This window comes from Monosiga brevicollis, genomic scaffold (genome assembly GCF_000002865.3).
Source record: "Monosiga brevicollis MX1 MONBRscaffold_10 genomic scaffold, whole genome shotgun sequence".
NCBI lineage: Eukaryota > Choanoflagellata > Craspedida > Salpingoecidae > Monosiga > Monosiga brevicollis.
The window spans coordinates 570,147-584,287 of NW_001865047.1; the positions used below are offsets into that span (position 1 = coordinate 570,147).

General features: G+C 55.7%; 1 protein-coding gene across 1 annotated transcript; it reads right to left on the bottom strand.

Annotated features, from left to right (window-relative positions):
• Positions 1 to 10,915: 10,915 nt before the first annotated feature.
• On the bottom strand, positions 10,916 to 14,141 carry MONBRDRAFT_37087 (uncharacterized protein; the record flags this gene model as incomplete). The annotated part of the gene is made up of 6 exons (XM_001745897.1): positions 10,916 to 11,330; positions 11,415 to 11,677; positions 11,866 to 11,929; positions 12,043 to 12,120; positions 12,292 to 13,541; positions 13,695 to 14,141. 6 exons carry the CDS (start codon positions 14,139 to 14,141, stop codon positions 11,060 to 11,062), a joined length of 2,373 nt encoding a protein of 790 aa, XP_001745949.1. The 3' UTR covers positions 10,916 to 11,059.

The window sequence follows — 14,141 nt, forward strand, 5'->3', positions numbered from 1 at the left end:
CGACTGCCCCCACTGCCCCCACTTCTACGATGGCTCCTGCCCCCACAACAACAACGACTGCCCCCACGGTTCCCACTTCTACGATGGCTTCTACCACTACCACTCCGGCTGCCACCACGGCTGCCAACACCACGACTACCACCACCACGGCTTCCACCACCACGGCTTCCACCACCACGGCTGCCAACGTGACCACTACCACGGCTGCTGCCACCACGACTACTACGGCTGCCACCACCCCGGCTGCCAACGTGACCACTACCACGGCTGCTGCCACCACGACTACTACGGCTGCCACCACCCCGGCCGCCAACGTGACCACTACCACGGCTGCTGCCACCACGACTACTACGGCTTCCACCACCACGGCTGCCAACGTGACCACTACCACGGCTGCTGCCACCACGACTACTACGGCTGCCACCACCACGGCTGCCAACGTGACCACTACCACGGCTGCTGCCACCACGACTACTACGGCTGCCACCACCCCGGCCGCCAACGTGACCACTACCACGGCTGCTGCCACCACGACTACTACGGCTGCCACCACCCCGGCCGCCAACGTGACCACTACCACGGCTGCTGCCACCACGACTACTACGGCTGCCACCACCACAGCTTCCAACGTGACCACCACCCCAGCTGCCAACGTGACCACTACCCCGGCCGCCAACGTGACCACTACCCCGGCCGCCAACGTGACCACTACCCCGGCCGCCAACGTGACCACTACCCCAGCTGCCAACGTGACCACTAGCCCGGCCGCCAACGTGACCACTACCCCGGCTGCCAACGTGACCACTACCCCAGCTGCCAACATGACCACCACGACCACCGTGCCAATTTCGACGACCACTGGGGTGCCCAACTCTCCTACCGTGGTTTTTGAAGGAACAGTGGGCATTAAGTTTGTTGATTTTTTGATGTACGAAGCGTATGACGATAGTACGCCGCTAGTGTTCTGCAACCCCAACTCAACTTCTGCCATGGGCCAGCCCTGCACATTTTTTGGCCAATGGGTGGTGAGCAACACGTCCACCCAGATGGGAGCCGACCAGACTTTTAACATTACCCTGCAGTGGACCGCGGAGGGGGGTATGAATGGCACCATGCCAAACCAACTCATTTTCGTTTACAGCGGCGCCAACCCCCAACGCCTCGTCTCCATCGTCTACTCTGAGTTTTACGGCTTGACGGGCGAAATGTATACCTTTGTGGCGAGTGACTCGGTCGCAGCCAGCACTGACAAGATCAGCCCCGATCAAGCTCTTAGCTGCATGTCAGCCACCCTCCCCTCAACCCGAAAGGCTGAAAACGAGACCATCTGGGCCAAGATGGTCTTTAGTGAATTCGAGGCTCAAGGTGATGTCAATGGCTCATTCTCGGACAAGACTGTGCCGTGTGTGGATTTTCCCACCCCTGAACCCCCGACGCAGCCACCGGCACCGTACCCAACCACCCCCGGCCCGGTCCCGACCACGGGCCCGACCGCATCCCCTACTCCCGGCAAGTCAACCAAGAAAAAGCCAATGGGCACTGGTGCCATCGCCGGCATCTCCATCGGTACGTCCTTTTGTTGCTCTACGCTTCGTTGATCCAAGCATCACCAATGTGACGCTTGGTCATGTTTTATTTTCCTCACGTGTGCTCCATGGATGTGGCTGTACCTCAGTGTGCCTGGTAATTGGCGGTGGTGCCATCGCCTTTGCCATGCGCTGGCGTTTGCGTCGCAACCGCTTGGCTGAGTACGGTGTCATTGACAACCAGCCTGATGAGGTGAGTCGTCTTCCTCAGGCCTTCGTAAAGACCCCTTTCCTGCCATGCACATTCATTATCCTGGAATGCACTTATTGTCTTAGCTGCTGTTGCGTGATGATTAGGTCGAAGAGTAACAAGCTTCCGTCCCACTTAGCCACGAGAAGTTGAGGACCAGCTTCAATCTTGCTCGATCCTCTCGGGTCCACTGCTGTGTTATTTTGCACGCTCAAACTTGCCCGCCATGGCGTGCGCCTGTCTAGTTTAATGTTTGATTGTTTTTTCGTTTTTTGTTTCCTTTCTTGTGTGAGTGAATACCATCGAAGCACTCTTTAGTCTCTACCCGTGGTGCGGATGACGCTGCCCTTCTATGCAACTCAGGTCTTTTGTTTTCTTCAAGCCTCGCTTAACTTGGCCCGCCCTGTCCTTCTTCCTGTTTTTTTTTTTTTTTTTCTTTTGCAGTCGTTAATGCAGAAGCCTTCTTGTAAGCTGGCGTGAGGTCTGCCACGACGGCGATCGCTTCGGCCCGCTTTACCTAACCGATTTTCTGGTGGTTCATTTCCAACTGAACGCTCGCTTGCTACCCCTGTGCGCCCCGACTAACTTAATCTGCTGGGCATAGCCAATTGAGAAGCGAATCAGTTCTTCTCTCAACCCTCTCTCACAGAGGGTCCTCTCTCTCAACCCTCTCTCTCTCTTCTCTTGTTGTTCACATCTCAATGATCCTTTCCTAGTTTAAGCATAGACATGATGCTGGTGGGCAAACCCAGCGGATAAATATGCGCCGAGGAGACCACACACACACACACGCGCACACACACACAAGGTCGGGTTTGCGGCGATCGCAGGATGTGCCTGTGTGACGTTCTAAAAAAAAGAAAAAAAAAATCTGATTTGAACTCTGCCGTGTGCTTTTTTTTCCTTTTCTTACCTTGTTTCCTCCTCCATCTACATCATTAGCAGGCAACTGGCTGCCATTGTCATTGCGTGCTGGCTGAGCGTGAGGGGTCTTGATTTTGATCCTTCGTTGGTGATACGGGGCTCCCTGGTTTAGAGGCTTGTGGCGACATTTTGGTTGAGAGCATCGCTGCCTTTTTTTTTTCTTTGGTTAAGGAAAGCCACTGATCTCATAGTCGACAACGTGCGCTTGGCAAACAAGTACAACTACTCGGTCCAGAACTGCTAGGTGGAGGTAAGTTGTTCGTTTTGGCGCATCAGGCGGGAAGAGCAAGGCCTGCTGACCCGACTGCGTTGGAAGCGACCGAAACCAGTCCGGCATTGGAGTAGATGACTTGGAGGGCGCTCATGAGATTGGTTGTGTTTAGAGAGACACCGTTACCATGAGTGAGGATGGATGGCAGCTGTCTGAGGCGTGTTATTTATCAGATCGAAAGGCGCTGCAGCTGTTGACCAGTTGGGACCCACAACGAATTCGCGATGCTGTCCAACACAAATATGATGTGGTACGTATGCTGTTTGTGGTGCCGTTGTGTGATATTGGTTACACTTAAATATGTCACTGGTGTGGTGACGTTATGGTACAACATGGGACATAAACTACAATGTCATGTTTGCAGACTGGCTATACACCACTGCACTGGGCCTGCTTTAAGGGCTATGACAAGGTGGTGGAGATGCTGTTGAAGCACGGTGCTGATGCTGAAGCCAAGAACATGGTCAGTACAGTACCTCCCTCTTCCCCCCCTTGACCCCCCCTATGATGGTGCACCTGTACCACATGATGATGATCATACCGATGTATCATCCCACAGTGGGTCACTACACCACTGCACTTTGCCTGCCTTAAGGGTCATGTCAAGGTGATGGGGATGCTGTTGAAGCACGGTGCTGATGCTAAAGCCAAGGACATCGTCAGTACAGAGCCTCAACTGTACCACATGATGATGATGGTGTACCTGTACATTATGCTGATGCATCATCCCACAGAAGGGCCATACACCACTGCATTGGGCCTGTGAAACCGGCCATGACAAGGTGGTGGAGATGTTGTTGAAGCACGGTGTTTATGCTAAAGCCAAGGACAACGTCAGTGCAGTACCTCCCTCTTCGCCCCTTCACCTCCCCTATGATGGTATACCTGTACCACATAATGATGATGCTGATGATGATGTACCTGTACGTCATACTGATGCATCATCCCACAGTGGGGCACTACACCACTGCACTTGGCCTGCCGAAACCGGCCATGACAAGGTGGTGGAGATGCTGTTGAAGCACGGTGCTGATGCTAAAGCCGAGGACAACGTCAGTGCAGTACCTCCCTCTCGCCCCTCACCTCCCCTATGATGGTATACCTGTACCACATAATGATGATGCTGATGATGATGTACCTGTACGTCATACTGATGCATCATCCCACAGGGGCGCACTACACCACTGCACGTTGCCTGTGAAACCGGCCATGTCAAGGTGGTGGAGATGCTGTTGAAGCACGGTGCCAAGAGCAACGTCAGTGCAGTACCTCCCTCTTCGCCCCTTCACCTCCCCTATGATGGTATAACTGTACCATATGATGATGATGGTGTACCTGTACATTATGCTGATGCATCATCCCCCAGAATGGCCATACACCACTGCACTGGGCCTGTGAAACCGGCCATGACAAGGTGGTGGAGATGCTGTTGAAGCACGGTGCTGATGCTAAAGCCAAGGACAACGTCAGTGCAGGACCTCCTTCTTCCCTCCCTCCCTTCTGGCTGCTGCTCCTGCTCCCGCTGCTCGTCGCCTTTGCCCTGTCCCTCTCTTCCTCTACATACCCTGGGCCCCCGTGCGCGTCCGCTGCCTCTTGCTCTTTTTCTTCTTTCCCACTATCCCTCTCCTTTTCCCGTTTTGCGCCTGCCCTTTGTGGGTGATCCGTTGGCCCCGCTCTGTTCCCCGCTGTATCTTCCGCCTGCCGTCCTCGCCCTTCCTTTTCTGATGCTGTGACTTCAATCCAGACACCATCCCATCCCTGGTGGCTTCTGCCTCGCCTTTGTTGTGAGGAAGAAATGCATATCGCCCAACTCAACCCTGGCGTCGCTGCTCACCTCGCGCGCTCCGATCTCTTGACTGTGGCCATGTTCCCAGTATGGCAAAACGCCCCTCGATCTAGGAACTGAAAACGGGCATGGCGACAAGCTGGAGCCCGTGTTTGCTGCCCGTGAGGCTTGCATCTGGCTGCCGCCCCTGCCCAACGCCACGCCCACCCATGAGGTGAGACCCTCTTTCCCCTTGTTTTCCCCAAACAGGCATCCCACTCGCAACCTCATCCCTCATCCAACTGAATCACCAATGACTAATCTTCCACACAAATCACCATTAGACCACGGCCTCTGTTGTGGTGGCGGTCGACACCTGGCTCAAGCCGCTCCTGCCCAAGCGCACCACCACCCATCGTCTCCCCCATCTCGATGCTTTTGTCACGGGGGCTGTCTCGCACCTCCCCAACCGCGACGCGCTTGCCAACATGAAGAATATCATTGATGGAGCACCATTGGTCTTTTTATCCGTGGACTGGGCTGCCTTCAAGGTGACCACCACCCAGGCACTTGGTGCGCTCGACCAAGCACTGCAGGCACCCGAAGCGTTAAACAGCCGCTTGAGCCAGCTAGACCCAAACTCCGACAATCTAGAATCGGTGCTTCAAGAGCTGCATCAGCTCATAGAGCAGTTTGACCTGCAGCCGGCTCTTCTCGAGCTACAAACTGCACTGGCAGCATGCCCCGCACCGCCGACTGCACCAGCGTCCTCACCAGAAACACCGCCGACCGACTTGGCAGCCGCCCTGGACAAGGTTATCGCCCTGAGCGACGGCGGACCCGAGCTGCAAGAATTGCTCACCACCTCCAACAACAACCTCAAGGGGTTGATTCTGGCATTTATCGATGCTCTGGGCGCCGTGGCAAAAGCAGGAACAAGCGACACGATTCATCGTGTAGACACGCTGCGACAAATTGCGCACTGTCAACACGTTGACGCAGCGCCTCCAGCCGAAGCATTGCCCGAGGCCTGGGAGCAGCTGTGCCAGGCCCACCAAAACCTGAGCGCGCGTAAGCAAAATGGACTGGAACAAATTGCTCAGTGGCAAGCCCTTCCAGAATACGAGCATCAGGGCTGGTACTTGACGTTTGTTCTTCATGAGTCACAGGCCTTGGCGCGGCAAATGCAAGACATGATTCACTGGCAGACGACAACGCTCTCTGTGTTGAACTCATGCATGAGTCATGCTGACAGTTTGACTCGCGGCGTGGACGAAGAATGTTTTGCTGCGCACGAGGAGCTGAATCGAGTTCAACAGGAAATTCAGGCCACTCGAACTGCGTTGGCGATGCTACCCCTGGCAATGCGCTCGAATCTAGAGCCAGGATTGAAGGCAATGGAAAATCAACGCGCAACGTTACAGCAAAAGCTTTCAGCTGAACCACCCGTGGAGCACGTCGCAGAGCTCACCCAGCTGCTGCATCAGCATTTCCCAGCTCTGTTGGTCTTTTTGCACCCCGAGCAGAGCACGCTGGGAAAGCGACTTCGCACTGTGCTCGGGGCCGACCTTCCGGCCAGCCTCATCTTGGAGGCCATGACCGAAGTAGACCAGCGGTTGTCGCTGACTGACTTGGGTCAGCTTGAGCTCCACTACTACCAAAACCACAAGGTATACAAAGCCCGAGCAGCGCTACCAGACTGCCCCGAGCAAGATCTGGCTGTGAAGGAATTTGCACTTGCCCGGCAGCACAAGCAGGATCAATGCCGTACGTTTCTTCGAGAACTTCGCGCGATGCGCCAGCTTGAGCACCCACACATCATCCCGGTCCTCGGTGCGCTTGTGGACGTGCGAGACGGCCATCCGAGCGCCTACCTGGTGCAGCCATGGTGTACACAGGGTGATTTGCAGCAGTGGCTCGGCAAGGCGCGCCACCTGGCCACCTCAACCGTGATTGCAGGTCTGATGGCTCAGCTGCGCACGGCTCTGGCCTTTATGCACAGCAAGGGCCTGGTACATCGGGATGTCAAGCTGAGCAATGTCATGTTGGACGGCGAAGAGGACCAGCCGGTTGTGCGGCTCGGCGATTTCGACATTGCCAAGGCCGCCGCTGAAGCCACGATGTTGCCGTGCACGGCCACTGCATCGTCGGGCACGGCAGGCTACGTGGCACCCGAGGTGCTTTTTGGCCTAGGTCGTGTGGGTGCGCGTCCGGCACAGGATGCCTTTTCCTTTGGCTGTGTGCTGTACAACACCTACATGTTCCCGCAAACGGTGCCACCTGCTCGTTTACCCACGGACCAGCTTGCTGAGAAATGCCAATGGGAGGCAGGAGCAAGAGGTGCAGAATGCAGTTTTCCGCACTTAGCGGCTGAGGTGAGCAACATCGCAATGTCTCTTGACCGACAACTGAGCACCGCTTTGATTGCGCTTTGCTTTGCCGACCTTTGCTGCAGATGTGCGATTCGACGAGCGATTTGTACAAGGAAACGCGAGCTTTGCTCGCAACGGATCCGAAGCAACGGCCAAGCCTCTTCAACGCTGGGCAGCATGCGCAGCAGCCTGCCATCGCTCAAGTGGGACCAGCCATTGATGTCTTGCGTGACGCGCCCGAGCTCACTTCAGAGGTGCGTGGCTTGTTGATTGAATGCTCTTTCACAAGTCGTCTGATTTGAAACAACTGTGTGGCTAGGTGGCTGAGCTATTGAAGCAGCTGAACACCGACGCGCGGGGGCCAGCGAATATTGCAGTACAGCGGGTTGAGCGCGTGCAAAACCCCGTGCTGTGGGAGCGCTACAGTGCCAAGCGACGTGAGATGTTACATCGCATCAAAAAACAGGAGCACTATAATAAACTCCAAACGGCCACCTTGGATGCGCTCCCAGGCCTTCCAGCTCTGCTTCGTGACTCATCCTGTCAAGAGCGCCTGTTGCTCCACGGCATTGCCCCCGACGCGAAGTTGCGCGACAAGATCGTGCGCCTAGGCTTTGACTATCGCTTTGCCGGTAGCAGCGCCGGCCACCAGTTTGGGTATGGTGTTTACTTGGCCGACCACCCCGGCAAGGTGCGTAAAGCGAGGGCTTGAAATGACAACTCGAGGGATGCTGTTCTCATAAAGTGTATGTTCACATGATGTTAGAGTCATCAGTACGCCGGTGCTGGACCCAATGGTGAGCGGATGCTCGTCATCGCCCGAGCGCTGCTGGGTCGTGCCCATGTGAATGCAGCACCGCCTTCTAGGGCGTTGGCTCCTCCGCTCCTCCCCGATGCGCCCAACAATGAGCGGTACGTTGCACAGAATCACATCGTTGTCTCAGCAGTTGTGCGCCTTTGGTCAACTTAAACCGACTGTTGGGCTCGGTATCTCCTTAGGTATGACTCGGTTATCGCGGCGCCGCAACGGCAATTTGCCGAAGTCGTCATTTTTGAGAATACACAACTCTATCCTGAGCTGGTGGTGTACTACACGGCAGAATAGAAGTGTACAGCTTTGCTGGAGCTTGTCGTTTTCCCGACTGTTGCTTCAGATTTTCGTGTCGTTTGTGCGTAAGGGCGCGACGATGAATTCACGTACGCTCGAATTTTGGTGGCCAATGACCAGGACAGTAAGAATTTGACCGTCCCCGGGTTACCTCTGTGGTTTAGGCCGTTTCCCACCTCTGCGGTGGACGAATCTGAAGCAATTTGAAGCCAAGGGTGCGGTCACACACGCTCGCATTGTGCTGTGACAAGACTTTGATGGCGGCTGAGGCTTCTTTTGTAGCAGGGCTGATGTTTCAGCTCCTATGGCAACAGACAAAGCTGGACTTTGATGGGAATCTGTGAACCTCACCCCTGAACTTAAGCAAGCTGATCTCAGAAACAACCGACTTTTTAATACCAGAATCGCCGTAACGCTTTTTAGCGTGAAGCCCTCTCATCTCACGCTCGACGCGACTCTTCCTCGCTCAATCTGTTTGGTTGTTTGCTCATGCATGTGGATGGAGAGGAGGTAGTGTGTGGCTGTACTCGGGATCCAGAACCCATCCTGCGACAGCAATGGCCGAGTGAAAGGATATCAACAACCAGCTCTCCCCTCATCCTCGCACAGGCAAGCCGCCGATGGCCATAGGAAAGCAAGACCCACTGTCCCCATAGCAGCTGCAAAAATAAACGTTTTCTCTCTCATCTCTTTCTCTCTCTCTTAAAATTTCTCTTTCTCTCTCTCAAACTCTCTCTCTCTCTCTCTCTCTCTCTCACTCAAACTCTCTCCTCAAACTCTTTCTCTCTTTTCTCTCTTTCTCTCTCTCTTTCTCTCTCTCTCTCTCTGACACTTGTGTGACATTTTCAGCAGATGACCGTTTGGGAGGCGGCGTTGACGTGATGGAGGAGCACGAGGAGAGCGGCGATGAGACGTATGATGTGCGCGCTGTAAGTACGAGGGGAGCGGCTCCTGGTTGTTGATGGGCTGGTGCTCGTTCTCGGTGAATGCATGCGCGCGCGCATCAGCTTGTGTGCTGGCTGGTTTAACCTCGTGGTCACCATGTTATGTTGTTCTGCCAGATTCGCAGCAAGGGTGCATTGGCATGGGCCATGCAGCAACCCGTCGTACGAGACCGTGTCACAGCCTCTGTGCTACCCCCGCACCTGTATGAAAGCTTCCAGCAGGCAGCTTACAGCAAGGCGCCCGTACTGGCGGGGGCCATCGCTCCGGGTGGAGGAGGCTTTTGGACCTGTTCTGCTTGCAACAAGACGACGCAGTACTCGCTCATGAAGCACTTTGGCTATAGCATCAAGCCGAGCCAGGGCGTCTGCTCCTGGCTCAAACTCTACCACCACCCAAGCTTTGGGCTGCTGCGCAAGCCACGAGCAGCACATGGTGTGCGCCGCGCCAACCCAGCCCACCTCATGCTCCTGGCTGCGCCGTACCTACCAGCCCCTAAGCGCGCCAACCTGGGTGACTATCCTCACGATGACCAAGACGACGCCTCAGACTCACTAGCGAATGATATGGTGCATCAGCCTGAATACTACGGACCCACCATGCCAACAGCATCTGGAAACAGCCACACCCCCCCGCCTTCTCGCCTGGACCCGCCTACAGCTGATGCAGAAGCGCGCTTGAACAGTCATATTCAGAGTCACCCCCAGGTCCCAGACCATCAGTCCAATGATCCGCATGGCCATGGCCATGGCCACCGTCACAGTCACAGTCACGATCATGACCATGACCATGGCCACAGTGGACACACTGGTCTTGCACACCCTCCGCCTCCCCACGAGCAAGCAAGTCCCAGTGCCAGCTCTGATGATGAGGATGAAGCACCACACAATGACCCAGCTTCGGCCCAGGACGCATGTCCACCAATCTCCACGGTCGCAAATCACGGCCCCACCCTGCATGCTCAAGACACTCTCACCGTCCCCCCTTCGGCTCTGACCCACACATCCGATACCACGGGCACCCTACAAATCGCAGCCCCGACAGTCATCACCTCACAAGCGAATCGTGTGGCGCCCAATCACACCCTCCATGCCCCTCCCTTACAGCTCGACCTTCGCCCTGGTAACGCACACCCACCAAAGATCGGCACTACAGATGACCGTCTCTTGCCCAACCGCGCTGAGCTAATGGAGCGGCACGATGGCCTCGCCAAATTAGAGTCACAAATCCGAGCCTTACAAACAATGCACGGCAACATCTTTTATCAGTTTAAAATCTTGGAGCAGCAACTCAACGAGGCCAACCTGGCCCTCACGCACACCGTGGCCGAGGTGGCCCGGCTCAAGGAATGCTGACTGCAATCGGGTCATCGAACACGATGGTTGGCCCGACAGCTGATACTTCTTGACATTCCACACACACGCACACGCCAGGGCTGCGCTGGCTGCCAAGCTGCGATGATAGTTTCATCCACAGGTTCGAGTGCGTAATGAGGCCGTTGGCGATTGGACGGTGTCATGTTGCCACACCCTTTGCAGGTGCCGAATGCCCATATCTTCGGGCGAGTGGCTGATCAGCTGCGACATGGGTTGTGGTTTTTCCCTTCTTTGTGAGATGGTGTATGGCCCGGCCAACACATAAGCAACCATGTGCCGTGGCGCTCGCTTTTTTTCTGCCGTGCAGACCCAAGAGCATTGTTTGTGAGCATTGTAATAGGATACGAAGCAAAATGATTACGAGGTCTGAGTCCTCTGTGAAATGAAATTGATTGAATACACGTAGGTGCCATCCAATCTTGCAGTCGGCTTGATTTAAGCTCAGCAATTTCGTGCATGAGCGGGCACACAGTAACCCACAGCAACATGTAGCTCGAAGCAATGTTGTTCCGCTCTCGTGTTCGCTTAAGGAACAATGAGGCCCGCATGACGCGCCATCCAGTATGGCAAGAGCCAGGCGCCGGGATCACCCTCCTGAGTACCGGATCCACCATCGAGATCATGGGGATCGCTGTTCCACCGCAGCTGAGACCGTTCGTACGCGGGCAAGATACGGCGAACGTCATCGTTGTAAACCTCACCATTGCGACCCCCTTCGGGGTTCATGAAAATGTCACGGCGAATGGTGTTGGTCATGGGAAAATCAATCAGCTCCAACGGCCACGTGCGCAGATTCCTGGTTGGTGAGCGTCAAGTCAAGGGTGAGCCAAGGCCAAGGAGATGTGACAGCACTCCACACCCATCAGGAACAACCACGCACCAGGCAATATTGTCCACGTCGTCTTGGTTCGTGAGCGAGCCATTGATCAAGGTATAGATGACGTTCCAGGGAGCGGCGCGCAATCCCCGAACCGAGAGCCATGTACGCTCGAGGCTTTGGGCGAGAGGAGTGTCGAGCGAACCGAAAGGAGCCGCCTTGAGGCCCAGAGCCATGGTGTAAAAGGGCAAAAAGGTAAGCTCGTCGTCCGAGTAATTGTTGTCATCTGGCGACTCAATCTTCAAGTTGAGCATGTTCCGAGCATACTGCAGAGGCCATCGACGAGATTGGCCAGAGGATTGGCGCACATACACGTGAGTAAAAGCCACTGGATGAATTCCAGTTGAAAGCTTATGTGAAAGATCATGAACTTTGGTTTTGGTTGTGACAGACATGATCCGAAACGTGCAATGTGCCAAGGCGAGTGTTTCCCCCGTGATGAGGGAGGGCCCACCTGGTTGGTGGAGTTGCAGAGTACATTGATGCTCTTCTCAAAGCCACTCGCTTCAGCGGGGGTTCTATTCGAGGGCATGAGTGAGGAAGGGCGGTGCTGTGCCACATGGCTCACAAAGATGTTCTGATCAAGATACACAGGATAGCACACGGCATTAGGAGCTTGAGTTGATCTTACCGTGCCAGAGCTCGGCCTGCTACCAAGTAGGCCAGAATTTGCATGGGATTGAGACCGCGTTCGTCACTCCAAGAACGACTACAAACCAAGAGGAACAATGTGAATGGGAGAGGAGCACCATGGTTATCCGTAAGGTGTCTGTACAGCATTCAGTATCTCTCCTCTCTGTGTGTCAATGCCTCGATGGCTCGACCTGACTGTGCTTAACAAATTGTTTAACGCATGAGGGGTTGGAGCTTTCAATCATACTTGTGGTTGATGTACAAGGGATTCCAAATGCCCCAGCGTGTCGGAAGGCCGGTGACGTCGATGAGGTAGTAATCGTTGTTGTTGATGTAGTTGATAATGTCCAAGAGGATATCACGGGAGAGGTTGCGTTGGCTCTCGTCAGAGGCAGTGGTGGCAATGACCATGTGGGCAAACATGTGGCCCACGACCTCGTCAGAGGAAGCATCACCCTTGAAGGCCCAGCCGGCAAAGCCGGGGGCGGAACTGTTATGCCAATTGGGATCGGGGTTGTTGTGGTTGGCCTCTGGGGACACGCAGGTGCGAGCCATGAGGCCGCGAACGTGGGTGATGTTGACGAGGAGGCGCATGCCGTTTTGAAAGTCGGTGAGGGCCTGGCTGTGGGTGGCCGAGGGTTCCAGCTCTTGGGCATAGGTGTAGGCGACGGCCAGGAGGCTCGTCCAGAGGCCGTTGTTATCGCTCGGGCCAGACTGACAGGTGGAGAGTTGACCGTAGGTGCTCATGCCACATTCACTAACCATGCCGTAGCGGTTGTGGCGGGCCTGGAGGATGTTGTAGTAGTGGTCGGCCTTTTGTCGCAGCGTCCACTCTTGCCAGACGAGGACAGCCAAACCACCGGGGGTGGCCACGACGACATGGTCCTTATCCATGGCGAGGAGGGCCGTGATGTTGGAATCATGGGGCAAGAACCGATCACCGTGGAAGTAGCGCCAGTCAGGGTCGTCCTGTCCGCGGCTATAGCGAAGCAGGGCGTTGAACGTGCCGACCCAGACAGCCTCGGTGCCAGGCTCAATGGCCAGGCGGGAGGCGTTATTCATGGGCATGCCCTGCTTGAAATCGAAGCGAGAGACCAAGCCATCGCTGTCACGCTGATTCAAGCTGATTTCGTTGGCGACGAAAAGCTGGCCCCGAGCATCGCAGCGCATGGCACGTGGCGGGGCACCGTAGACGCCGCCAGCGCCATCGGCGAGGCGGGTCACCCACTCCCAGTCGAGCACAGCGCCGTGGTGGTCAATACGAAAGACGCGCGCCTCGGTACCGACGGCATAAAAGTCACCACAAGGGGTGAGCGACATGATACCGTCGATGCTGGTGATGAGCGGACTGATGTCCAAGCTCGTCGTGAAATCGACAATTTGGTACAGGCCGTTGGTCGTTCCGATCAGCACGCCTTTGTTTCCGGGCAGGACCTCTACGGCCGTGATGTCTGGCAGAGAGGCGGTAGACGCGTGCTGCTGCACGCAAGAGCTGGCCTATGGCATGTGATCAAGTGGCGATGAGGACGGACAGCAAGGTACAAACTGCCATTGACCTCGCCAATGGGCACGTGCGAGGCGGATGGGCAATGTCGGGCGCCAACTGACACCACGGTAGCGAGCGTGGCTGAAGCAGAGTATGGATCGTACCGAGCAGGCATAGCTGGAAGCACCCGCCGTGCTAATTCGAACAAAAGTATCGGCAACAGTTGCGAGGGGCACCAAAAAGTCGGAGGGCTTGAGCGGTACGTTGAGGGATGTGACCTTGAGCGAAGTCGGAGCGGCTTCGAGGTTGAGAAGGTAAGCACCCTGATCGGTGTTGAGGACGGCACGGCTGGCGTTGGCAGCATACATCCCATAAATGGAATCAAAGGGCAGCTGGGGCCAGCCCTCGATGCGCGTCTGGTTGGCAAAGCTCGCGCGCAGGCTAAGAAGCTCCCGATACGGCTCGTCCTTGATGGGTGTCCACTGTGGCCCGCCCGCCTTCAACGCCGCCTCCACCCGACTCCCACACACCACCACCGCCACCACCACCATCATCGCCAACGCCACACGGCGCCCAATGCACTTCCCAACAACCCCCATCATCATCATCAT